The sequence below is a fragment of the Sciurus vulgaris genome (assembly GCF_902686455.1).
Source record: "Sciurus vulgaris genome assembly, chromosome: 5".
Taxonomy (NCBI): domain Eukaryota; kingdom Metazoa; phylum Chordata; class Mammalia; order Rodentia; family Sciuridae; genus Sciurus; species Sciurus vulgaris.
In genome coordinates this window covers 98,633,485-98,659,892 of record NC_136465.1, presented here as the reverse complement: position 1 = coordinate 98,659,892, position 26,408 = coordinate 98,633,485, and the positions used below count along the sequence as shown (strand labels likewise).

General features: G+C 35.6%; 1 protein-coding gene across 3 annotated transcripts in view; it reads left to right on the top strand.

Annotated features, from left to right (window-relative positions):
* IPO8 (importin 8) overlaps nucleotides 1–26,408 on the top strand; it is an 81,620-nt gene that overhangs the window by 26,611 nt on the left and 28,601 nt on the right. For 2 of the 3 annotated variants that reach the window (XR_013763749.1, XM_079139303.1), the window contains exons 11-19: nucleotides 2,511–2,587; nucleotides 3,009–3,125; nucleotides 3,570–3,659; nucleotides 3,930–4,095; nucleotides 5,004–5,164; nucleotides 5,766–5,891; nucleotides 19,319–19,385; nucleotides 23,381–23,506; nucleotides 24,154–24,251. Coding sequence is in view for 2 of the 3 variants with exons in the window: in XM_079139303.1 (XP_078995429.1) it covers nucleotides 2,511–2,587; nucleotides 3,009–3,125; nucleotides 3,570–3,659; nucleotides 3,930–4,095; nucleotides 5,004–5,164; nucleotides 5,766–5,891; nucleotides 19,319–19,385; nucleotides 23,381–23,506; nucleotides 24,154–24,251 (1,028 nt within the window). In the remaining variant the exon portion in view is untranslated. The remainder of the gene's footprint in view (nucleotides 1–2,510; nucleotides 2,588–3,008; nucleotides 3,126–3,569; nucleotides 3,660–3,929; nucleotides 4,096–5,003; nucleotides 5,165–5,765; nucleotides 5,892–19,318; nucleotides 19,386–23,380; nucleotides 23,507–24,153; nucleotides 24,252–26,408) is intronic. The other variant, XM_079139304.1, reaches the window with a different exon arrangement.

The window sequence follows — 26,408 nt, the reverse complement described above, 5'->3', positions numbered from 1 at the left end:
TTTAGGAACACTCTATTTAACCTGTCTTCTTATCCCATGGACTAAGTATTCCATAAGGGAATAGGATTTCTTGAATTTTTTTTTGGACTTCTTTATTTAATTTTTTCATACAGGTATATAGGGGAATAATGTCTGTCTCATTTTACTGTCCTCCCCATCTCCACTGCCCCACCCCTCCACTCATACCCCTCTGCATAATCTAGAGTTCCTTTATTCTTCTCTACCCACTCCCCACTATAGATCAGCATCTGCTTATCAGAGAAAACATTTGGCTTTTGTTTTTTTTTGGAATTGGCTTATTTCACTTAGCATGATGTTCTCCGGTGCCACCCATTGACCTGCAAATGCCATAATTTCATTCTTTAAGGCTGAATAATATTATTCCATTGTGTATATGTACCACATTTTCTTTATCCATTCATCTGTTGAAGGGCATCTAGTTTGGTTCCATAGTTCAGCTATTGTGAATTTTGCTGCCATAAACATTGATGTGGCTGTGTCACTGTAGTATGCCAATTTCTACCTTTGGGTAGAAACCAACGAGTGGGACAGCAGGGTCAAATGGTGGTTCCATCCCAAGTTTTCTGAGGAATCTTCATACTGCTTTCCATAGTGGTGCACCAATCAGCAGTCCCACCAGCAATGTACGAGTGAACCTTTTCCCCACATCCTCGCCAATACTTATTATTGCTTGTATTCTTGATAATTGCCTTTCTGACTGGAATGAGATGAAATCTTAGAGTAGTTTTGATTTTAATTGCAAGAGATGATGAACATTTTTTCATATGCTTGTTGATCGATTATATTTCTTCTTCTGTGAGGTGTCTATTCAGTTCCTTAGCCCATTATTGATTGGGTTGTTTTTTTTGGTGTTAAGTTTTTTGAGTTCTTTATATATCCTGGAGATTAGTGCTCTGAGGTATATGTCGTAAAGATTTTTTTTCCCCATTCTGTAGGCTTTTCTTCACATTATTGATTGTTTCCTTTGCTGAGAAGAAGCTTTTTAGTTTGAATCCATCGCATTTATTGATTCTTTATTTTGCTTCTTGCACTTAGGAGTCTTCCTAAGCCAACATGATGAAGATTTGGGCCTACTTTTTCTTCTTTTAGGCATAGGTTATCTGTTCTAGTGCATAAGTCTTTGATCCACTTCAAGTTGATTTTTGTGCAGGGTGATAGAGGTTTAATTTCATTTTGTTACATATGGATTTCCAGGTTTCCCAGCACCATTTGTTGATTAGGCTATCTTTTCTCTAATGTATATTTTTGGTGCCTTTATCTAGTATGAGATAACTGTATTTATGTGGGTTTGTCTCTGTGTCTACTATTTTGTGCCATTGGTCTACATGTCTATTTTGGTACCAATACAATGCCATTTTGTTGCTATTGCTCAGTAGTATAGTTTAAGGTCTGATATTGTGATGCCTCCTGCTTCACTCTTCTTGCTAAGGATTGCCTTGGCTATTCTGGGTCTCTTATTTTTCCAAATGAATTTCATGATTGCTCTTTCTAGTTCCATGGAGAATGTCATTGGGATTTTAATATGGATTTCTTTTAGACTCCTTGCATATGGCCCAGTCCTCTGGGGTTCTTTTTAGTTTGATCAGTTGAATGGTGTAAGTTGCCTGAGTTGTTTCCTTTTATCCTCCTTTAAGTACTTAAATAGTAAAATATTAATTTATATGTTTCTATCTCTCCCACAAGTTAAAAGCTATCTGAAGTAAGGAACTTTGTCTTATTTGTTTTATTTTGTATTTTTTATCCTTTCCTCACTTCTGTATTCCTCTATTAGTGCTTGGCCTTGATATGTTGTCTTCAATAAATGTTGAAATAAACAACCACTAGAACTAACACTAAGACACACTGCAGGTGCCTTGACAAAGCTGTGCTGTTTGTAGAGCCAGGTGTCCCTAGCTGTCTGAGTAAAACTTACTGGTATGGGCACTAGATTCTCAGACTGTTGTTTTTCACGGGCTTTGTAAGAGAGGAGGCACTTTTTCTCTTGGAGACAAAAGTTCAGGAAGAGCAAATGAAAACATTTACCATCTGCTTTATCTCTTTTTTCTCTATCTTTTGAAACTGATTATTTATGTGTAGAATTTATTACTTCCCCTTCCTTATGTATTTGTTTTCCTAGTTTGCTTTGATAAGGCAAAATGATTAGCCAGTTTTCTCCCCTTGATACCAGGGATTGAACCCATGGGTGTTTTACCACTGAGCTAAATCCCTAAACCCTTTTTGTTGAGACAGTGTCTTACTAAGTTGCTCAGGGCCTTGCTAAATTGCTGAGGCTGACCTTGAACCTGTGTTCCTCCTGCCTCAGCCTCCAGAGTTGCTGGGATTACAAGTGCATTCCACTGCATCTGACTTGTCCTTTGCTTTTTTATGCTGTGAATGGCATTATGTGGACTACTTTATTTCTTGTTCTGATTAGTGGTTGGTCAGATTTAAAATCTGTATAATAAGTCATTGCATTTTTACTAATATGGTTTAACCTTTTGGAATCTTAGATATTTTCGAAGATTATGCTTCTCCTACTACAGCAGCCCAGACTCTCTTATATACTGCTGCAAAGAAGAGGAAAGAGGTATATAATTATTCTTTTTAAATGTAAAACTTCAAGGTGGCCTGTATTGACTTGACATTCTAATGTACTCATTGTATTTGAAAATTAACTTGTATTAGTTATAATCTAGTTTAAGAATATTTTTTGTTCTAGTAAGGAAAAAGAGTGAAGTATATTCTAACATACCCTTAGTATTTGAAAATAATAATATCCTTAGTTATAACTTGTCAGTTTAAGAATATTCTTTGTTCTAGTAGGGGAAAAGAGTGAAGTACTTTTGGTTAGGTTTTTCTTAATATATTGTACCTTTCTTATTGAGCTTATGGTTGTTTGATAAAATGCAATAAAATGGTTTTATTTCTGAAAATTTATGTATCATTTAATACTATAGTAAGACAGTGAAAGTTCTTATAGACTAAAATGGATTCTTCTATTTCTTTAGGTGTTGCCAAAAATGATGGCATTCTGTTATCAAATCCTAACAGACCCGAACTTTGACCCTAGGAAGAAAGATGGAGCCCTGCATGTGATTGGTTCCCTAGCTGAAATTTTATTGAAGGTTAAGATTATCAAAATTTAATTTACTTAATAAAATTACAAAACACAGACTAATAAGAGAGTATGCAAGTTATGGATAATTTAAAACTCATGACTTCCTCTGAGTGACTGAGTCAACTATACATATCCTTCTTTTTGCCTGTTTCTTTAATAAAAGAAAATTTGACTTTTTTGTCAGTTTTTCAATATGAAACTGTTGCTCTATAAAAAAGGATACGAATTGATTTTAGTGTTATTATTTCTACAAAAGTTCACCTTGTCTAATTGATCTAAGGTACTATTTTTGTGTTTTAAAATATGCAGTATATAGGTCAGACAATTTTACAAAATTGTGAATAGAAGTATATTAAATTCAAGTCATAATAAACATGCTTTATCAGAAAATGATTCTTATATATGAGAAAAGCCATTGATAAATTGAAATTTAATTTCTGTTTCCTAACAGAAGAGTTTATTCAAGGACCAAATTGAGCTATTCCTACAGAATCATGTATTTCCTTTATTATTGTCTAACCTGGGATATCTTCGAGCTAGAGTAAGTTCTATGTATCCATTTTATACCTCAAAATCCTCATCTGTAAGAAAATTATTGAAATCTGATATTTGAATAAGAAGTTCTTATGTGAGGGGTGCAGGTCTAGCTCAGTGGTAGATTGCCCACCTGATATGCATGAGACCTTGGATTCAATCTCTAATGTCACCCAAAAAAAAAAAAAAAAAAAAAAAAAAAGGCTTTGGTATGTGTGACATTATTATTGAATGCCATAATCCTGATAGCTCTCTATTTACTTTCCTCATACTATAGTCCTGCTGGGTGCTTCATGCTTTTAGTTCTTTGAAGTTTCACAATGAACTCAACCTAAGAAATGCAGTTGAATTAGCAAAGAAGAGCCTGATTGAAGATAAGGAGATGCCTGTCAAAGTTGAAGCTGCCCTTGCTCTTCAGTCATTAATTTCTAATCAGATACAAGGTAAAACCAAAAATGCCTTATAGAAGGCTAATTTTTCATTCACTTCCTTTCCTCATGAAGGGAGTTTTCTAGGTCCCAAGGGTTCAGACTTTGGATTCCTAGGCTTTTGCTCCCTCAGAATTTCTTAGGAGTTTATTCTTGTCCCTTTTTTTTTTTAGGAGTTTCTAAAATTGATTATGGTTTCTGAAAAAATTTTAGATTAGGAACAAGTTAATAATTGCTGGGCATTAGGGTAAGCTGGGAATCGAGAGGCCTGGGCTCAGTTTTGATTCAGCTACTAACTTGCTATGTATAACTGGGTGAGACACATGGTCTGTCAAGGCTTAGGTTTCCACATATTTAAACTTGAAGGGGTTAGGTTAGGTGACTTCAAGATTTTCTGCTCTAAGTTCAAATAAACCTATACAAGCAAATTCAACTTTATGAAGAAAATGAGCCTTGTTTACCTCTATTTAACGTGTTTTAATGGGAGGATTGGATTTTGTATGAGAATTTTCCAGGAGTAGCTGGGGGTAGAGATGGGTTAGGTAGAGAATGGGCTCCATTAGCATTGTGGATAGTCTTTAGTTTCATGATTTTTTATATTCGTCATCAAGACTGATATATTTATGTTCTCATAAGTTATGCTGATGACAGCATGTATGTAGTTAGAATTTCTTAGTGGGGACTATTAGCATTTGGAGTAGGACAGCCCTTTCTTCTATAGAACTGCTTATCCCTTTGCTACTCTTGAAGTTGATATAGTGGTGAACATTATTTGGTACAACTCTGTAACTTATTCACCACAGCACGTATGCATCTAGAACTTTATCTTGGTATTACCTTGTATCACTTGACCTGTGAGCAAGTTAATTCCTTTTATCATCTGTGAATGGCTAACACATACTAATTTTGTTTTGTTGTATTAGCTAAGGAATATATGAAGCCACATGTGAGGCCTATTATGCAGGAGCTGTTGCACATTGTTAGAGAGACAGAAAATGATGATGTTACTAATGTAATCCAGAAGATGATATGTGAATACAGTCAAGAGGTAGCTTCAATTGCTGTTGACATGACCCAACACTTGGTAAGATGCAGCAGTTTTTTTTAGTTTGGCATAGAATCCTTGAGTAATCTAAAACTCCAAAATTTCAAGTTTAGTTTTATTTGTAACTGAAATACTAATATAAAAATGTTTGCTTTGATAATTGATATTCCTGTAGTTTAGCAGACTTGAATCTAATAACATTTAGGATAATCTCTCTTCATCTATAGTATCCCAAGATTTCATCATGTGCCTTGATGTGAACCTTCTAAATTTTGACTTTCTGAACTTTGAATCTGATATCTCAGTTCCTTTATGTTGGGGCATTTTTGTTTTTGTTTTACCACTTTGATATGTTTCTTTTTACTGTTAAGTCATTTTGCTTAATGACAACCAATAAAATATTGGCTAATGGTTGTGATGACTAATGTATATTCCACACTGGTGACTAGATGGGGGAAATGGCTATATTTAAAACATGACAAATTCTATTATTGTAAGAAAAAAAGTGATTTATTCACAAAATGCAGAAATTAATGTTTGAGCAATGCTGGTATTTGAATTGACAGCTCTTTTGCTAATTTTTATAATGAGGGGAGTTGTAATAGTACCAACTGTTGAATATTTTAATGCGTTTTGCTAGGCTGAGATATTTGGCAAAGTTCTTCAAAGTGATGAATATGAAGAAGTTGAAGACAAAACAGTAATGGCTATGGGAATTTTACATACCATCGATACTATCTTAACAGTTGTAGAAGATCATAAAGAGGTGGGATTTCTTTATGTTTTATTATGTCATAATAGTAATAGTGACTGAAATTTACATGACTGGTGGGCATGAATTTTAAAGTCTTGACCTTGAAATTGCTATTTAGTTATATTTTTAGGCTTTAAAAATTGTCCTCAAATCTTAAAGAAACATTGAGAGGAACTATTACCTGTCTATTTTAAAAGTATATAATATACCTCTTTGTATTAGACTGAGTTTAGTTCATCACATCTACTATGTACTAAGCTAGGTTTTGAATATGACATAAGCCCTGCTTTCTGGGAAGCCACAGTCCAGTCTTCGTGGTAGAGAAAGATAGATAGCTATTCGGTCACAGTGGCAAAGGTTAAGTGAAGGAACAGAATTCTGATGTTAATAGTAGCATAAGAATAGAAGGGAAGAAGAGCAAGAACTTAGACATTTTTTGTAAACCAAATTCTAGAATAGTATTGGGATAAAAATTTACTAAGACATTTATCCAGTGTCTTCACATCATTAACTGATATAGTCTTATTGATGCCATGTGAGAGAGAGCAGGTGTTTGTAGATTGCTTTTGCTGAAGCTGGCAAACAAGTTCATGTAGGTTCAGGAGACTTGTTCATGGTCTTGGAGCTAGTAAGTTGTGCATTTAGGTTTGTAGTGAGATCATTCTGATAAAATATGGGTTTTTCCCCACTTAAAACCTGCAGTCTCCTTCTGAAGTATAACATGGACTCCCCTCAAATTAGATTTTTATTCATTACTTCTGTGAATACAAGTTGATTGGTTTGACAGGAATGGAGCTCTTGTTTTATACAGTGAGGACTTAGGGAGTGGATGCCAGTTCTTTAAATAGCATTTGTTTTAGTCAGCTTTTTTGCTGCTAAAAGTCAAAGAACTGCCAAGAACAGTTTTGAGAAGGAAAAGTTTATTTAGAGGCTCACAGTTTCAGAGGTCTCAGTTCATAGACTGCTGGCTCCATTCCTTGGTGCTTGAGATGAGCAGAACGTTGTGGCAGAAGAGTGTGGTACAGCTCACGTGATGATCAGAAAATAAATAGAGAGACTCCACTCACCAGACAGAAAATACTGAACGGCATGCCCCCAGGGGCCTACCTCCTCCAGCCATACCCTACCCACCTTCAGTTATTCTTTAGTTAATCCCATCAGGGGATTATTTCACTGACTGGCTTATGGCTCTCATAACCCAGTCATTTCTCCTTTAAACCTTCTTGTGTTGTCTCATACATGAGCTTTTGGTGGACACCTCACATCTAAACCATAACAGCATTTTTATTATTAAACCATGTGACTTGATTTATCCCGTGTTTATCAGATATTAATGAGAGATTGCTAGTGTCTTAAAAGTGGTTCAGTATTCTCTCTTGGACTCATCTTCTTCAATTGAAGGACTTAAGGTGAATTTTTATTTTCACATTCATCATTTTATTTTTGTATTGGTGTTGAAACTATATGGTCTTTTTGGTAAAAGTGAGATATTCCAAGTTAAAGTACAGTATGTATACTTAAGGATAGTTCTTTCACCTTAAATTTGGAACTTGTGCTTTAAATTTGAAGAGACCTTAGAAATCACCTATTCCAGTTTTTCTGAGTGTAGTGAGGGTGTGAGAAGTAGGAGAATTAGCTTCAGGATTAATTTGAAAGCAAAATAGCATTTTATCTTTTTGTTTTAACTTTCTTCTATTAATATTAGATTTATTTTGAATTTCAAATAACGCTGAAGGATCATGTGAACTTGTGATTGTCAAAGAAGGAATGGGTTAAAACTGAGAAACACAAATGAAATCTAACTTCCTTTCCTGTAGAGCAAAGCCTTAATGCTTTAGCTAAATGACTTTACCAAGGTCATGGATAATTAGAGGCAAAACCAATGGAAATCTTGGTCACCAAATCACTTGTCTAATTTTGAACTTTGACTTGTTAAAAGCAAACTTTGAAAGCAGTATTTCCTTAAAAGGGGGAAAAAAAAACCACATGAGTACAAATAATGCATGAAGAGCAAAATTGGAAATCTAAAATAAGTGCTTAATTATGTTCATTTTTTATTTAATGGTTTTAAGTATATTGGCAGTTTTTAAACTGGAAAATTTTGGATCATTTGAACTTCAGATAATAGTTTAACATGTATCAGGTTACCAAACTGTGCCCCACAATATGCACAACTATAGTGTGTCAATTGAAAATAAAAACACGCTGGGTGTGGTGGTGCACACTTGTAATCCCAGTGGCTGGGGAGGCTGAGGCAGGAGGATCTCAAGTTCAAAGCCAGCCTCAGCAAAAGCAAGGAACTAAGCAACTCAGTGAGACCCTGTCTCTAAATAAAATACAAAACAGGGCTGGGGATGTGGCTCAGTGGTTGAGTGCCCCTCAGTTCAATCCATGGTACAAAAAAACCCCCAAAAAGCAAAAAAACCACAGCTGGATGTAGTGATATGTATTTATAATCCCAGCTACTTGGGAAGTTGGGACAGGAGGACTGCAAGTTCAAGGAGGCCAGCCTGTCTCCAAAAAAAAAAAGCTGAAAATGTTCAGGAGTTCAATCTGGGTTCAATCCCCAATACTGCAAATAACAATGAAAAAACAATTGAATATTAGACTGTGTTCAAAGTTGAAATTGGATATTAGCATGAAAAATATAACCCATGATGGATTTTAATTGTTACTTATTTAAAAAAGTTTAATACAAATATGTTAAATGATTTAAAAGGTATGAAAAGATTATTCAATGAAATTTCACCTTCTCAGCTCTCTAGTTGTCTAATTTTACACCTTATAGAAAACAGCAAATTTTTTTCAGGTTTTTTGGTAATCTTCCAAAGGTGTTTTGTGTGTGTGTGTATGGTGCTGGGGATTAAACCCAGGGCCTTGTACATGTGAGGCAAGCACTCTACCAACTGAGCTATATCAACAGCCTTTCCAGAGGTTTTTCTATTACCACAGAAAAAGTGAATATTTTTTTTTTTTAATGAATACAGTAACATACTCTGCACAATTTTTAGCTACCTTTTTCTTTTTTTTAATCTGAAAAACATAACTTTATTATCATGAAAGAAATTTGAAACTGACATAAAAAAGTGTGAAGAAATAGAATATGATTCCCCACTCTGAATTTTATACTCTAAGAAATACATACTGAAAAGGAAACAAAATAAGACAAAACAATGAAAAAATAAAAACAACGTAAAACATCATTTCTACATGTTACTATCCCTGTTTTTTTCTAGTGTTTTAAGCATGAAGGGGTGCTGTATTTTATCAAATGCTTTTTCACCATCTTTGAAATAATCATATGATTCTTAACTTTAAGTCTACATGTTACTAAATTTGTATTGGTATTAGTAATAATTATTATATAAGAATTAGCAAAATTCTTTGTCCTTAAAGTAGAATACTGGGATTTGTTTGAATATTTGAAGAAGAAAAAATATAACTAGAACAAATAAACCAAAATGATCTTTAAAAGAACTAAAAGACAAAAGATTATTGACGTTTTAAGATATTAATATTATTAATATACTTCATGATGTAAACTAAATTACATGCTTTAAAAACCCCAAATACAAATGACAAATATTATAATATTCTCACTAAAAACCACCATATTTGGCAGAATTTTTAAATATCTATTTAAAAATTGAGTTTTTAAGATGACTCTAAGTATCTATACATCTTAATTCTTACCTTCCTCATCCTTCACTTGTAAAATCATATCATTCAGAACAATGGTAAAAAAAAAAAATTAAAAAACTAAAAACTAAAATGTAAAACCAACAACACCCAAATCCTGCTATTAACAATCATGTTAGGACAGGATCAAACAGTATTCTCTCCCATTGCTAAGCAAACAGCAGGGGTCTTCTTGGGCAAGGGTGTTGGGGGAATTTGCATATTAGAGACCCAGGCTCACTGCAGCATAAAGCAGTCATATAAACTGTCAGTATTTGAAACTCTGCATCACAAAGGCATCTGCAAATTGAGATCCTTCCTATGTTCTTCCCTCATGTTTTCATGGTAACTCTCTTCTATTTCATTCCCTTTGCTTGCTTTTTGCTCCTATGATGCTGAGATTTCTTAGCTTGAAGAAATTCTGGATGAAGCCAAATTCTCCAAATATGCTGTGTTCTCATCCTGGACCCACATCTCTGGCCAGACTGGCTACTTGTTCTCTAATCATTTCCAACCTAAATCTCTGAATACACATTTTTTGCTACCTAGAATGCCTTCATTTCATTCCTTTTTTTGTTCATGGACATACCAAGAAATATGTTTTCTAGTAGTTTAAAACTTAAAAATACCACTAAGTACAGTTAAGGAATGCTTTAAATTCCCAAACTTTCTATATTATACCACAAGTAGACATAAATCACTTTTGTGGCATTTCCAAACTAATAAGCTCAGTTGTGAACCTCTATGATTTTGTTGAATTATAAGAGTGTGTGTGTAGCTATCTTTCTCTACTTAATTTATCTTGGTGATCCTTCTATATAAGTCTGTAAACTTATTTTTAATGGTTGCATACTATTCTCTTATGTGATGTGTCAAATTTATTTATTTTTATTTTTATTTATTTTTTAACTGTAAACAAATGGGATACGTGTTGTTTCTCTGTACATGGCGTAAAGGCATACCATTTGTGTAATCATAAATTTACATAGGGTAATGTTTTAATCATTCTGTTATTTTTTCCCTTCCCCCCACCCCTCCCACCCCTCTTTTCCCTCTATACAGTCCTTCCTTCCTCCATTCTTGCCCCCCTCCCTAACCCTAACTCTAACCCTAACACTAACCCTTCCCTCCCCCCCATTATGTGTCATCCTCCACTTATCAGCGATATCATTCGTCCTTTGGCTTTTTGAGATTGGCTTATCTCACTTAGCATGATATTCTCCAATTTCATCCATTTGCCTGCGAATGCCATGATTTTGTCATTCCTCATGGTGGAGTAATATTCCATTGTATATATATACCACAGTTTCTTTATCCACTCATCAATTGAAGGGCATCTAGGTTGGTTCCACAGTCTGGCTATTATGAATTGAGCAGCTATGAACATTGATGTGGCTGTATCTCTGTAGTATGCTGATTTTAAGTCCTTTGGGTATAGGCCAAGGAGTGGGATAGCTGGGTCAAATGGTGGTTCCATTCCAAGTTTTCTAAGGAATCTCCACACTGCTTTCCAGAGTGGCTGCACTAATTTGCAGTCTCACCAGCAATGTATGAGTGTACCTTTCTCCCCACATCCTCGCCAACACCTGTTGTTGCTTGTATTCTTGATAATCGCCATTCTAATTGGGGTGAGATGGAATCTTAGGGTGGTTTTGATTTGCATTTCTCTTATTACTAGAGATGTTGAACATTTTTCCATATGTTTGTTGATTGCTTGTAGATCTTCTTCTGTGAAGTGTCTATTCATTTCCTTAGCCCATTTGTCGATTGGATTATTTGCATTCTTGGTGTAGAGTTTTTTGAGTTCTTTATAGATTCTGGAGATTAGTGCTCTATCTGAAGTATGATTGGCAAAGATATTCTCCCACTCTGTAGGCTCTTTCTTCACATTGCTGATAGTTTCCTTTGCTGAGAGAAAGCTTTTTAGTTTGAATCTATCCCAGTTATTGATTCTTGCTTTTATTTCTTGTGCTATGGGAGTCCTGTTAAGGAAGTCTGGTCCTAAGCCGACATGTTGAAGATCTGGACCTACTTTTTCTTCTATAATCTGCAGGGTCTCTGGTCTGATTCCGAGGTTCTTAATCCATTTTGAGATGAGTTTCGTGCATGGTGAGAGATATGGGTTTAGTTTCATTTTGTTGCATATGGATTTCCAATTCTCCCAGCACCATTTGTTGAAGAGGCTATCTTTTCTCCATTGCATATTTTTGGCACCTTTGTCTAGTATGAGAAAATTGTATTTATTTGGATTTGTGTTCGTGTCCTCTATTCTGTACCATTGATCTACCTTTCTATTTTGGTACCAATACCATGCCGTTTTTGTTACTGTTGCTTTGTAGTAGAGTTGAAGATCTGGTATTGCAATACCCCCTGTTTCACTCTTCCTGCTAAGGATTGCTTTAGCTATTCTGGGTTTCTTATTCTTCCAGATGAATTTCATAATTGCTTGCTCTATTTCTGTAAGGTACGTCATTGGGATTTGAATTGGAATTGCATTGAATTTGTATAGCACTTTAGGTAGTATGGCCATTTTGACAATATTAATTCTTCCTATCCAAGAACATGGAAGATCTTTCCATCTTCTAAGGTGTTCTTTAATTTCTTTCTTTAGTGTTGTATAGTTCTCATTGTAGAGGTCTTTTACCTCTTTTGTGAGATTGATTCCCAAGTATTTTATTTTTTTTGAGGCTATTGTGAATGGGGTAGTTTTCCTAATTTCTCTTTCTGAAGATTCATCACTTATGTATAAAAATGCGTTGGATTTATGGGCATTGATCTTGTAACCTGCTACTTTACTGAATTCACTTATGAGTTCTAAGAGTTTTCTGGTGGAATTTCCAGGTTCCTCTAAATATATAATCATGTCATCAGTGAACAGGGATAGTTTGAGTTCTTCTTTTCCAATTCGTATCCCTTTAATTTCTTTGGTTTGTCTAATTGCTCTGGCTAGAGTGTCAAGAACGATGTTGAATAGAAGTGGTGAAAGAGGGCATCCCTGCCTTGTTCCAGTTTTTAGGGGGAATGCTTTCAGTTTTTCACCATTTAGAATGATATTAGCCGTGGGCTTAGCATAAATGGCCTTTACAATGTTAAGGAATGTTCCCACTATCACTATTTTTTCTAGTGTTTTGAGCATGAAGGGGTGCTGTATTTTATCAAATGCTTTTTCTGCATCTATTGAAATAATCATGTGATTCTTGACTTTAAGTCTATTGATATGGTGAATTACGTTTATTGATTTCCTGATGTTGAACCAACCTTGCATCCCTAGGATGAATTCCACTTGATCATGGTGCACTATCTTTTTAATATGTTTTTGTATGCAATTTGCTAAAATTTTGTTGAGAATTTTTGCGTCGATGTTCATTAAGGATATTGGTCTGAAATTTTCTTTCCTTGATGAGTCTCTGTCTGGTTTAGGTATCAGTGTGATATTGGCTTCATAGAATGAGTTTGGGAGGGTTCCCTCCTCTTCTATTTTATGGAATACTTCGAGAAGTATTGGAATGAGCTCTTCTTTAAAGGTTTTGTAGAACTCGGCTGAGAACCCATCTGGTCCCGGACTTTTCTTTGTTGGTAGGCTTTTGATGACTTCTTCTATTTCAGTACTTGAAATTGGTCTATTTAAATTGTGTATGTCCTCCTCGTTCAGTTTAGGCAATTCATATGTCTCTAGAAATCTGTTGATGTCTTCGAAATTTTCTATTTTGTTGGAGTATAGATTTTCAAAATAGCTTCTAATTATGTTTTGTATTTCAATCGTGTCTGTAGTGATATTTCCTTGTTCATTCCGAATTTTAGTGATTTGGGTTTTCTCTCGTCTTCTCTTTGTTAGTGTGGCTAAAGGTTTATCAATTTTGTTTATTTTTTCAAAGAACCAGCTATTTATTTTGTTAATTTTTCCGATTGTTTCTTTTGTTTCAATTTCATTGATTTCAGCTCTGAGTTTAACTATTTCCTGTCTTCTACTACTTTTGGTGCTGGTCTGTTCTTCTTTTTCTAGGGCTTTGAGCTGTAGTGTTAGGTCGTTTATTTGTTGAGTTTTACTTCTTTTATTAAATGCACTCCATGAAATAAATTTCCCTCTAAGTACTGCTTTCATAGTGTCCCAGAGATTTTGATATGATGTTTCTTTGTTCTCATTTACCTCTAAGAATTTTTTAATTTCCTTCCTAATATCTTCTGTTATCCATTCATCATATAATAGCATATTGTTTAATCTCCAGATGTTGGAATAGTTTCTGTGTTTTACTCTTTCATTTATTTCTAACTTCAATCCATTATGATCTGATAGAATACATGCTAGTGTCTCTATCTTCTTGTATTTGCTAACATTAGCTTTGTGGCATAATATATGGTCTATTTTAGAGAAGGATCCATGTGCTGCTGAGAAGAAAGTGTATTCACTCTTGGTTGGATGGTATATTCTGTAAATGTCTGTTAAGTCTAAATTATTGATTGTGTTATTGAGATCTACGGTTTCTTTGTTCAATTTTTGTCTGGAAGATCTGTCCAGTGGTGAGAGAGGTGTGTTAAAATCACCTAGTATTATTGTGTTATGGTCTATTTGGTTTCTGAAATTGAGAAGGATTTGTTTGACATACATGGATGAGCCACTGTTTGGGGCATAGATGTTTATGATTGTTATATCTTGCTGATTTATGCTTCCCTTAAGCAGTATGAAATGACCTTTTTTATCCCTTCTGACTAACTTTGGCTTGAAGTCCACATTATCGGAAATGAGGATGGATACTCCAGCTTTTTTGCTGAGTCCATGTGCATGGTATGTTTTTCTCCATCCTTTCACCTTTAGTCTATGGGTATCTTTTTCTATGAGGTGAGTCTCTTGCAGGCAACATATTGTTGGATCTTTCTTTTTAATCCAATCTGCCAGTCTATGTCTTTTGATTGATGAATTCAGGCCATTAACATTCAGGGTTATTATTGAGATATGATTTGGTTTCCCGGTCATTTGGCTCATTTTTTAAATTTTATTTATTTATTTGTTTGACACAACTTGGCTCCTCCTTTATTTGACAATTCCTTTAGGATAATTCCTCCCTTTGCTGATTTGCTTCTTTGTTTTTCATCTCTTCCTCATGGAATATTTTGCTGAGAATGTTCTGTAATGCTGGCTTTCTTTTTGTAAATTCTTTTAGCTTTTGTTTATCTTGGAAGGATTTTATTTCATCGTCAAATTTGAAGGTAAGTTTTGCTGGGTAAAAGATTCTTGGTTGGCATCCATTTTCTTTCAGGGCTTGAAAAATGTTGTTCCAGGCCCTTCTAGCTTTTAGGGTCTGGATTGAAAAATCTGCTGATATCCGTATTGGTTTCCCCCTGAATGTAATTTGGTTCTTTTCTCTCACAGCCTTTAAAATTCTGTCTTTATTTTGTATGATAGGTATTTTCATTATAATGTGCCTTGGTGTGGGTCTGTTGTAATTTTGTGTATTTGGAGTCCTATAAGCCTCTTGAACTTGATTTTCCATTTCATTCTTCAGATTTGGGAAATTTTCTGATATTATTTCATTGAATAAATTGTTCATTCCTTTGGCTTGTTTCTCTAGGCCTTCCTCAATCCCAATAATTCTTAAATTTGGCCTTTTCATGATATCCCATAGTTCTTGTAGATTCTGTTCATGGTTTCTTACCATCTTCTCTGTTTGTTCAACTTTGTTTTCAAGGTTAAATATTTTGTCTTCAATGTCTGAGGTTCTGTCTTCCAGGTGTTCTATCCTACTGGATATGCTTTCTATGGAGTTCTTACTTTGGTTTATTGTTTCCTTCATGTCAAGTATTTCTTTTTTTTTTTTTTTTTTCAATATCTCTAACTCTTTATTGAAATGATCTTTTGCTTCCTGTATTTGCTCTTTTAATTGTCGATTGGTGCGATCATTCAATGCCTGCATTTGCTCTTTCATCTCATCATTCAGTGCGTGCATTTGCTCTTTCATCTCATCGTTTGCTTCTCTGATCATTTTAATTATGTACATTCTGAACTCCTGTCATTTCTTCTGCCATGCTGTCATTGGGTTTTATTGATGTAACATCTAGATTTGTTTGCAGCATTTTCTTTCCTTGTTTTCTCATATTGTTCAGGTATCAGTGGACCGCTGAGATATTGCAGATTTCCTCTATTGACTTACAATGTCCCTGAAGATTTCTATATATATATCCCCCCTTAGCCTTCAGTAGGCTGAAGTCTTGGAGGAAGTTGATAATGCGGTGCTCCACAAGGAAGCTGCCTCTCTAGGAGTGGTGGCCTTCAGGTGGGGTATATTCCCTGCTAGTGGGCAGAGGTGCCTCCACTTGTTGACCAATGGTCATCCAAAGGGGAACTAGGCTGCGGGCTGAGGCTAGGCCTGTTTGGGCCTGAGTTTCTGGTTTTACCGTCCTTTTGGGGAAACCTCACCTGGCAGGGAAGACTCACCCGGTGGGGAGGCCTCGCTGGTCAGTTCCCTCCTAGAGGGTCCCCTCAATTTACAGCTACCCCCTGGGCTGGCCTGCCTTCCTCTGCAAAGTTCCCAGGGGCCCGGCCCTACCTCCTGGGCCTGGGAGCCTCACCCTTCGCAGATGAATCTCCTTAGGCTGCCCCTCCTCAGAGAATCTGCCCGCATGCCTGGAACCTTCGCTGCGCCCTAAGTCTGTCTCTATGCGACTCTTCCACCAAGAAGCCTCTTAGATCCTGGGACCCTGCTCTGCACCTAATTGCCTGGCTATGCGGCCCCTCCTCTGAGCAGCCACCTGGAGCCCTGTACAATCGCTCTGAGTCCCAGAGACCCGCCACACACCTCTTCCTCCAGACAGCCGCCCAGTATTCTTGTGCGGTCACTAGGAGTCCAAGCAACTCACTGCGTGCCTCCTCCTCCCACCAACCACCCGTAGCCCTGGGCAATCAATCACTCCGAGTTGAAGTGACCTTCCCCGTTCCTCCTCCTCCTCCAGATAACCCCCCGGGTGTTCAGGAGTGGTCGCTCTGAATCCACGTGACCCGCTGCACGCATCCTCTGGGCAACCGCCTGGAGCTCTGGTGTGGCCACTCGAGACCAAGAGACCCACCCCGCTTGTCCTCCAGGCAGCCCCCCTGTGTTCAGGAGCTGTCACTTTAAGTCCAAACAACTCACCAATCGCCGTCTCCTCTGAGCAGCTGCCTGGAGCTCTAATGCAGTCACTGCGGGTCCAAACGACCCGCCGCACTCCTCCTTCCTCTAGTCCTCCGGGCAGGCCCTGGTGTTCAGAAGTGGTCTGAGTCCAAACAGCTCGCCACGCAACCCCTCCTCTGGCAACTGCCTGTAGCTCTGGTGCAGTCACTCCGAATCCAGGCGGCCCAGCTCCTCCTCCTTCTCGTCCTCAGTGCAGGCCCCGGTGTTCAGAAGCGGTCGCTCTAAGTCCAAACAGCTCGCCACGCAGTTTCTCCTCTGGCAACTGCCTGTAGCTCTGGTGTAGTCACTCTGAATCCAAGCTGCCGCGCTCCTCCTCCTCTTCATCAGGGCAGGCCCCGGTGTTCTGAGTTCACACAGCTCTCCTCGCCGCTCCTCCCCTGGGCAGCCTCTGGAGCCCCAGTGGTTGCTCCGAGTCCCAACGCTGTCCTGAGCGGCCTCCTTTACAACGCTCCCAGTTGTCCGAGTTCACTGCTCCGGCAGGGGGAGGGGCGTCTCGCCGGCAGCTCTACTTCACAAAGTTCCCTGCGTTCCGGGACTACCGCCTCCCCAACGGGAGAGAGTCACCCGGCTGCTTTGAGTTGGTCCCAAGTGTCTCAATATCTCCTCTTTTGAATCCTGAGTCCTGGAGCAACATGAAATGCAGCCACCCTCTAGGCCGCCATCTTGAAACCTCTCAAATTTATATAATAAGTCACTAGTTAATAGAAATAATTTAAAAGTCCCTTGTTTAAATGGACATTTTGGTGAGAAATCATGGTGGCTCAGAAGGATGAAGAATTCAAAGCCAGCATTAGGAAAGCAAGGTGCTAAGACAACTCAGGGGAGCCCTGTCTCTATTTTAAAAACAAAATTTAGTTTATATTATAGAGCACAGATGTGAAATCATGTAGCAGGGATTCTGCAGAGAGAGGCCCAGTGTGAGATAAAACTGACTCATCAGATGGAACCAGGAAAAAGGATCATTTGAGTCTGAGCATGGAGACACAAAATAAAAACAAAACACTGCTCTGCACCCACAAAATAAACATGCTCAGTAAACACTGGGAAAAAGACATTTGGTGCAGTATGACTGAAGATCAGAATTATCTTAGAGAACTTGTATGGTCATCCTACACTGCCCAAGAATACCTGATTATAAACATTTAGATATGGGTTCCATGACCATGTACGTTTAAAAAAAAATTATTGTATTTTTACAGACTGCATTTTGATTCATTGGACACAAATGGGGGGGGGTACATCTTTTCATTTCTATTGTTGTGCACTGTTTCTCATGTGAAGTACCATACTTTACAATTTCAGAGCAGTTCATGAGATACACAGATCATTCCAGTATCTTCCCTCCTCCTTTCTTCCTTCCTTTCTCTTTTGTTCTTTTCTTTCTAAACAAATTTCTTAATATGTGAATTTCTTCATTTCTTCCTACCTAAAATTTTTCCCCCTCCATCTTTCTATCTCCTTCTCTGTTTATTATTGTGCAGTTTTTTAGTATTTCATGGAGTTACTATACCATAATTTCTTTAATCAACCCATGTTTAATTACCCTATTATTATTGGGCATTGCAGTTATCATCTTTGTAAATATGATCATGACATTTTCAATAGTATTCCCAAAATAAGGGATCCAGAAAGTCTTTTTATATTGTTATTGATTCATTAAAATTATACAAGACAAAAAAAGATGCAAAAGAACAATAGGGCTGGGGATGTGGCTCAGTGGTTGAGATGTGATTCAGTGCTTGAGTGCTCCTGCATTCAATCCCCAGTACAAAAAAAAAAAAAAAGGCTGAAGAATGAATTCCTTTGGTGGAATTGCTGGGTTAAAGGGTATGTGTATGAATAAGTTAGAAGGATATTGCAAACCTGTCCTAAATAGTGTGCATCCATTTACAGTCCACAAATGAATTTACCACAATGTCTTTCTTTCCAGACCCATACTTTTTGATCATTGGCAGTCTGATAGGTCAACAGTATTAATGTTGTACTTTGTAATCTTATGTATTAGAATGAACATCATTTTTTATAAGCTTAAGGCTTATTTATATTTATTTTTCATAACCTTTGCCTTTTATTCTGTTAATTTGTTGATTTCATATAAGGGAAATTTGATATTTATGATACCATTTAGGTAGTATTTCATTCAATTTTTTATTTTTCATTTTTGGCACCATGCATAAATTTTTAAATTTTACAATCACATGGTTGAGTTTTTTTCATATTTCTGAACTTTGATTCACTTTACCATTTCAGGATTATACAAGAATTCTTTTTATTCTAGTATTTTTTCATGTTTTAATTCTTCACATATGAAATTGTTATCCATTGAGGATTTATTTTGGTATAAAACATGAGGTAAGGAGCTAGTCTAATTCACAATTTATTATTGGATTTATTCTTATTCCCATAATTAGTCTACTTTTTGGAATTTCCTTGCATTTTTACATGTTTAATTTTTCACACAAAGATTAGAATTAATTTATCAAGTTCCCCTCTCAGAAATGTCCTGTAGGTATTTTTATTGGGATAATATTAATTTATACATTAACTTAATGGTTATCATGATGAATTTTAAAGTAAATATTTAAAATTTGTTTTCAGATCACACAGCAGTTAGAGAATATCTGTCTACGGATCATTGATCTGGTTTTACAGAAGCATGTAATTGGTAAGTTGAGAAGTTGAATAAAAAGGTAAATTGAAGGCCAGGCATGGTGGTGCACGCCTGTAATCCCAGTGGCTCAGGAGTCTGAGGTACAAGAATTTCGAGTTTAAAGCCAGTCTCAGCAATTTAGTGAGGCCCTAAGCAACTCAGTGAGACTGTGTCTCTAAATACAATATAAAAAAGGTCTGGGGATGTGGCTCAGTGGTTAAGTGCCCCTGGTTTCAATTCCCAGTACCAAAAAAAAAAAAGGTAAGTTGAAGACTGAGGATATAACTTAATAGCAGAGCACTTACCTACTATGTGCATGACCCTGGGTTCAATCCCAGTACCACTCCTGCGCCGCCCCCCCCAAAAAAAAGGAAGACAAATTGAGACTTTATTTTTTAAATTTGATGAGCATAATGTGCATTTTTAGCCTTTTAATTTTTACAGATGGATAACTTAGAAAAGGAGTAATATATATCCAATAATATATCCAATGAGGATTTTTGGCTTTGGAAACTATAAAGAACGGAGAATGTAGTAGTTTACATTCTTAGAAATGAACTGGAATGGGGTTTAGGTGAGATTATTTTAATCTGGGATCGAAAAATGTTTAAAAATAGACATATTTCTTACCAGAAGTGTGAATTGTTGTTCTGTTGTCTGTTAAAAGTGCCTGACTTGTGAGTAGAATTAATAATGCTAGATATTATGGGGTGATGAGTATTTTGTAGAGGAGGCTACTTTCCATAGTATCTAAGCATTCTGAAGATGCCAGTCCCAAGACATGGACATGAGAGAGATGCAAGTTATTTAGTACTCATATAGAAAGATATGAGTAACAAAAGCATGTTACTGCTTAAGAGTAGTTGTCTCCAAACTTTTTTTTTTTTGCGGTTCTGGGGATAGAACCCAGGGGCTTGTGCTTCCAAGGCAAGCCCTCTACCGACTGAGCTATCTCCCCAGCCCTGTCTCCAAACTTTTTATTGTTTGCCCATTAGTAAAAAAATGGAGTATGTATGTCTAATATATATGAAAAGTATTTGAGTATTTTTTGAATAAAATATACACACATATATATACACATACAATATTTACTCAGCCTTTAAAAAGAAGGAACTTCAGTCATTTGCAACAGTGTTAATGAACCTAACGGACAATATATGAAGTGAAAAAAGTCAGAAACAAACCAGTACCATGGGATCTCATATGTGAAATCTAAAAAAGTTGAACTCATGAAAAGAGACATGAGAATGGTGGTTACCAGGGGCAGTAGTGCATTGAGATGGAGATGTTGGTCAAATGGTGACTATAGTTAATAATAATGTATTATATACTTGGAAGTTGCTAAGAGAGTAGATTTTGTGTTTTTACAACAAAAATAAGTATGTGATGTAATGGATATCTTAATTAGATGATTTAGCCATTCCACAAAATATGCATATTTCAAAACATTTTGTTGTACACTGTAAATATGCACAATTTTTATTTGACTAATTAAAAAATAAATAAAAAATGATTTTTAAAAAGTATGTGTTTCAGTAAAAAGATCAATGCTTGCCAGGATTGGGAATGGGAGAGAGGGAAGGGTGATTGAATATGTGGGAGCATGGGATGTTTAGGACATTGAAACTCTTCTGTATGATACAGTATTGATGGACCCATGTCATTATATACATTTGCTGAAATGCAATGTAAATGTGTAATGTGCAATGTAAAGAATTAACTCTAATGTAAACTAAAGAGTTTAGATGATGATGATGATGATGATGATGATAATGATAGAAAAGAATTTCCAAAAGTTCTATTCAGGCATATTTCCCTCAGCATAATGCCCTCTAGGCGCATTCAAGTTGTCAGAGATGATAGAAATTCCTTCTTTTTTAAGACTGAATAGTATTCCATCCTGAATATGTCCACTTTTTCATTATCCATTCATCTGTCAGTGGGCACTTAGCTTTTCCATGTCTTAACTATTGTGAATAGTGCTACAGTTAACATAGTGCAGATATCTTTTCAAGATCCTGATTTTAGTTCCTTTGGATATGCATCCATTAGTGAGATTGCTGAATCATATGGTAGTTCTGGTTTTCCTTTTCTGAGGAGCTTCTTCATTGTTTTCCACAGTGGCTACATGAGTTTACATTCCCACCAACAGTGTTTGAGCGTTCTCTTTTATCTACATCCTCTTCAACATTTATCTTTTTGATAATAGCCATTCTAACAGATGTGAGTTGATGTCTCATTGTTGTTTTAATTTGCATTTCTCTGATGATTAGTTATGTTGAGCATTTTTTCATATATCTTTTGGCCATTCACATGTTTTCTTTTGAAAATACCTATTTGCTCTTGTATTTTTATTTTTATTTTTTGAGATGGGGCCTGAGGCTTGGACTGAAGCAATTCTCTTGCTTCAGCCTCCTGAGTAACTTGAACTATGGGAACATGACACATTCCCTGATTCCAGTGTTGCATTATTTATTTTCTTGCTATTGAATGAAGTTTGGATAGTAACTCTTAGATATGTTTTTTTTCAGATGTAGGGTGTGCAGATATTTTCTTGCATTCTGTAGATTGTCTCCTTGCTCCATTGTTTCCTCTACTATGCAGAAGACTTTTAGTTTGATGTAATTCTGTTTGCTTATTTTTAACTTTTTTCTGTACTTGTGGGGTCATAATTAAAATTGCTCCCCAGAGCAGTGACATAAAACTTTCCCCTCTGTTTTCTTCTAGTAGTTTTATAATTTCATGTTTTAATGTTCAAGTGTTTAATCCATTAAAAAAATTTTTTTTAGTTGTCAGTGAACCTTTATTTTATTTATATGTGGTGATGAGAATCAAATCCATTGTGTGATGCACGCGAGGCAAGTGCTCTACCACTGAGCTTCAGCCCCAGGCCCATGTTTAATCCATTTTGAGTTGATTTCTATATATGGTTTTAAGATGAGGATCTAATTTCATTTTTTAGTATGTGGATATATAATTTTATCAACACCATTTATTGAGAAACTGTTCTTTCCCTATGTGCATTCTTATGCTTTTTATAGGAAATGAGCTGAGTATAAATTTCATGCACTTATTTCTAGGTTTTCCCTTCTGGTCTGTGTTTGATTTCATGCCATGTTAATACTTCAGAAATCCTTTATTCACATAATTTGTTGTTTTTCAAGTAATTGTCTTACATCACATTATTTTCCAATATCTAGAATTTCTACTTTATTTTGCTTTCAGTAAGATAAATATCTGTATTACTAACTTCTCAATATACTCTTTTAAGTAATGTTAGACAAAAAAAAAAAAAAATTAAGCTTCTAGGGTAAGTATTAGTTCCCTTTCTGAGATAAAAACAAAACTTTCAAGTTAGACTTCTTTGTTCAGTGACATGGTAGGAGTTACTTGAAACTTTTAAATTGAGGCTTGTCTTTTCTGATTGTATGTTTACATATACTATACTTTTGACTGAGGGTGATGGCATTAAATATGTGTGAATATGAGAACATTTCTTTTGGACTCTTATATTTTATAGTGGGTATAATTGTTTTGAAGTAAATTGAAGATTACTGTGCAAATCTAAGTTTTATAGATTGAAAAATACTGGTAGCAAGTAATTGCTTTAAAAAATATAAATGTGAGATAGGCAGATATTTTAGTTCCTATGTAATTAAGCTTTTCAAAGAATATTGTTCATAATTTATAAATTTAAAATCCTCTGCATGAGAGGCATGATAATCTGTTCCTCATATGCATTCTAATATAATTTTATAAATGTAAATTATATTTTGTTATAAAATAGAAAAATTTATATTTTTTCCAGTGTTGTAAGAAAGTTTAGTAAAAACAAAGTTTGCCTTGCCTCGAGTTGAGGATAGGTCTTGATGCCTGAAAGTGCTGATGCTGGGAAAGGGAAGCTGGTGAGCACATTAGGTACAGGAGGAATGTGTATTCCTTCCCTGTGCGGTCTTTGTGTTTAATTTTTGCTTTCTGGGTGTTCTAACTAGAGATTTTCTTCCTCCTAGAATTCTATGAAGAGATTCTTTCACTGGCATATAGCTTAACCTGCCATGCAATTTCCCCTCAAATGTGGCAGCTTCTGGGTATTTTATATGAAGTTTTCCAGCAGGATTGCTTTGAATACTTTACAGGTAGGGCTTTGAACATATAGCACTTTTGCTTTCTGAGTCTAGATATTTCTTCTTTTGACACTTGAAATGACATATGATTTTAGCACTAGTTAGAAAATGTTCTTAGTCTTCTATCAAGTAAAGAGTGGAGCTGTTACAGCAGTGTTTTTAATCAGATATATGAGCAAAAGAGATGTGCTGTGTTTCTTCTTGTGTCTCAAGTTATTTTGCAACTGCACATGTCCTTATGTTAATTCAATAAATATTTTCCAAACATCAGCTATATTTCATAACTCTTCTAAGCTCAGTAATACAGCAGTGAACTTCAGAGGACCTTTGGAAGCTTGCATTCTGGTGGGGAATGAGAGAGGACAGGGAAGGACTCAGGTGAACAATCAAGAAAATTTATAGTATGTCAAATGGTGATTAGTGCAATGGAGAAAAAAAAAATTCACAACTATCACTACAATAAATAGTGAGCTTCTTAATCTTTCAGATTCACATTTTCCTCGTCTACAAATAGGACAGATGTATCACCTTCATTTCTAGCATTTTGTGGTTGCTAGGGAAGAGTAATGTTGGGCACTATGGAAGTGTGGTTTCACTAGGAATAATTTATTTGTACTCCTGTTGCTCAAATCTCATTGGGATTTTGAATTTTTTCCCAGACATGATGCCTCTCCTGCATAATTATGTGACAATAGATACAAATACTTTACTATCAAATCCAAAGCATTTAGAAGTACTTTTTACAATGTGTAGAAAGGTAAGCATGTCCTAATCAATTGTCAGTGTTTCTTCCTAATACTTGAGTATTTCAGTTTGTTTCTTATACATTATTCTTTATATCCTTTATCAACATGTATCTGTTAATTTGCATTTTCAAAATGAATTTGGAATTGTTGTAATTTGAAGGTTTCATGATATGCATTGTGCTTGAAATGTTTACCACTTTAGTATCTACTTGATAATTTTTAAAATAAATATAGTCGTTCCTCAGTATTAATGGGGAATTGATTTTATGACCCCCATGGATGCCAAAATCCATGGATGCTCAAGTCTATTGAATAATAGGGCATAGTATTTGCATATGATCAGTGCACATACTTCCTATACACTTGAAGTCATCTCTACTTATAATACCTAATACAATGTAAATACTGTATAAATAATTATTATATGATGAGTCTGTATGTGTTCAATACAGATGCATTTGAAATTTTTTTATTCTAATTGGTTGTGCATGACAGTAAAATGCATTTATACATTCTGATAAATATACATAAATGGAGTATAATTTCTCATTTTTCTGATTGTACATATTGTAGAATCACATCAGTCATGCAGATAGTTTTTTAAAAAAGTATTTTTGATTTGTTAATTGGTTCAATCTGTGGATAGGGAGCTCATGGATGTGGAGGGTCAACTGTACTTTTCTACCTTTTTTTTTTTTTTTCAAAAATATAAACTTATTACTTGATCAAAGAAATGTGCTAGAAAAACTGGCCACACAGTTTGTCTGTCGGTGACAGAATGGCACTGATCTTTTCTTTTGATTGAATGTATATATTGGAAACCACTAGGTATAGGTAATTTGAACATAAACAATATAGGACAACCCACTGAGCTATAAACCCAGATCAAAACAATTACAGTAGTTAGAAAAAAAGCATTTTTCTCAGTGTAAGGTAATTTATAATCTCTATAATGGCTATTCTTATCTTTATGCACAAACATGATTGTCTACTGTGTTGTCTTTAGCATAGGTTAGATTTAGACCTGTGTTGGTTGTATCTTGGAATCTTTGATGACTAATGTTTTCCTTCTCATTTAGGTTAATATTGGCATATACATAAATTTAAAAGTGTATTGCATAAAGCCAGGAGGCAGATTTTAGAAAGCTTAAATAGCCTGAAACCAAAAAGTTTGACTCTGGAGTAGGGAATAAAATTGCAAGTGTATATAGCCCATTGTTCTCACCGGAAGAAGATGTGTACCAGGATCTGGGAAGAGCTCTGGACTGATAATCAGTCTATCTGTTTTAGGTTCACTTATAAAAAATCTGGGAAATTTTGGGAAGTCAGTTAACTTCACATCTAAGCTCTAGGGATCAAATTGTGATATTTAAAAACCTCAGTTTTGCACTGTGATAGCCCATCTGGTTAATTCAAAATCACCGACAGTCTTCAGTTTCCAGTTATGGAGATAGAAAGTGAGAAAGAGAACAGGTAGAAAACAGTACTTCTATATGTTCTGATAATAACTCAGTTGCTCTGTATTAAAGCAGATACGCTAAAACTGATACTCATATTGATGTCCTTATACTTACCAAGTAGTTAAAATATATTTCATGTTCTCAGTTTTAATACCAATTTATATTTACTTCTCTTAATATACTTGGTATTTTCTAAGCACTTTATACATATTGACTTACATATACATATTTTACATATTTATATATATTTATACATATCTAATCTTTATAACATTAGGAGGAAGGTGACACATTTTTATAAATGAAAAAACTAGAACATAATTTAATTTCTTTTGCTGTAACTGAAGTTTAGTAAATTGTTTTTAAGTCACATAGCTACTATGTGTTGGAGGCAGATTTGAACCCCAGGGAATCTAGCTCCAGAGCTCCCTTTCTTTTTTAGTGGTTTGGGAATTGACCCCAGTGGCACTCTTCCCCCAACCTACACCCTCTGCCTTTTAAAATTTTTTTGAGACCAGGCCTCACTAAGTTGCTGAGGCTGACCTCAAACTTGCCATCCTTCTGCCTCAGCTTCCCGAGTTGCTGGGATTACAGGTGTGTGCCACCATGCCTTGCCTTGCCTCCATTTTTTAAATTACAAGATGTTATCTTGTTTCTTTCCCTTTGAGAAAACAAATCAATCAAGCAAACACATTCCCACGTGAATGC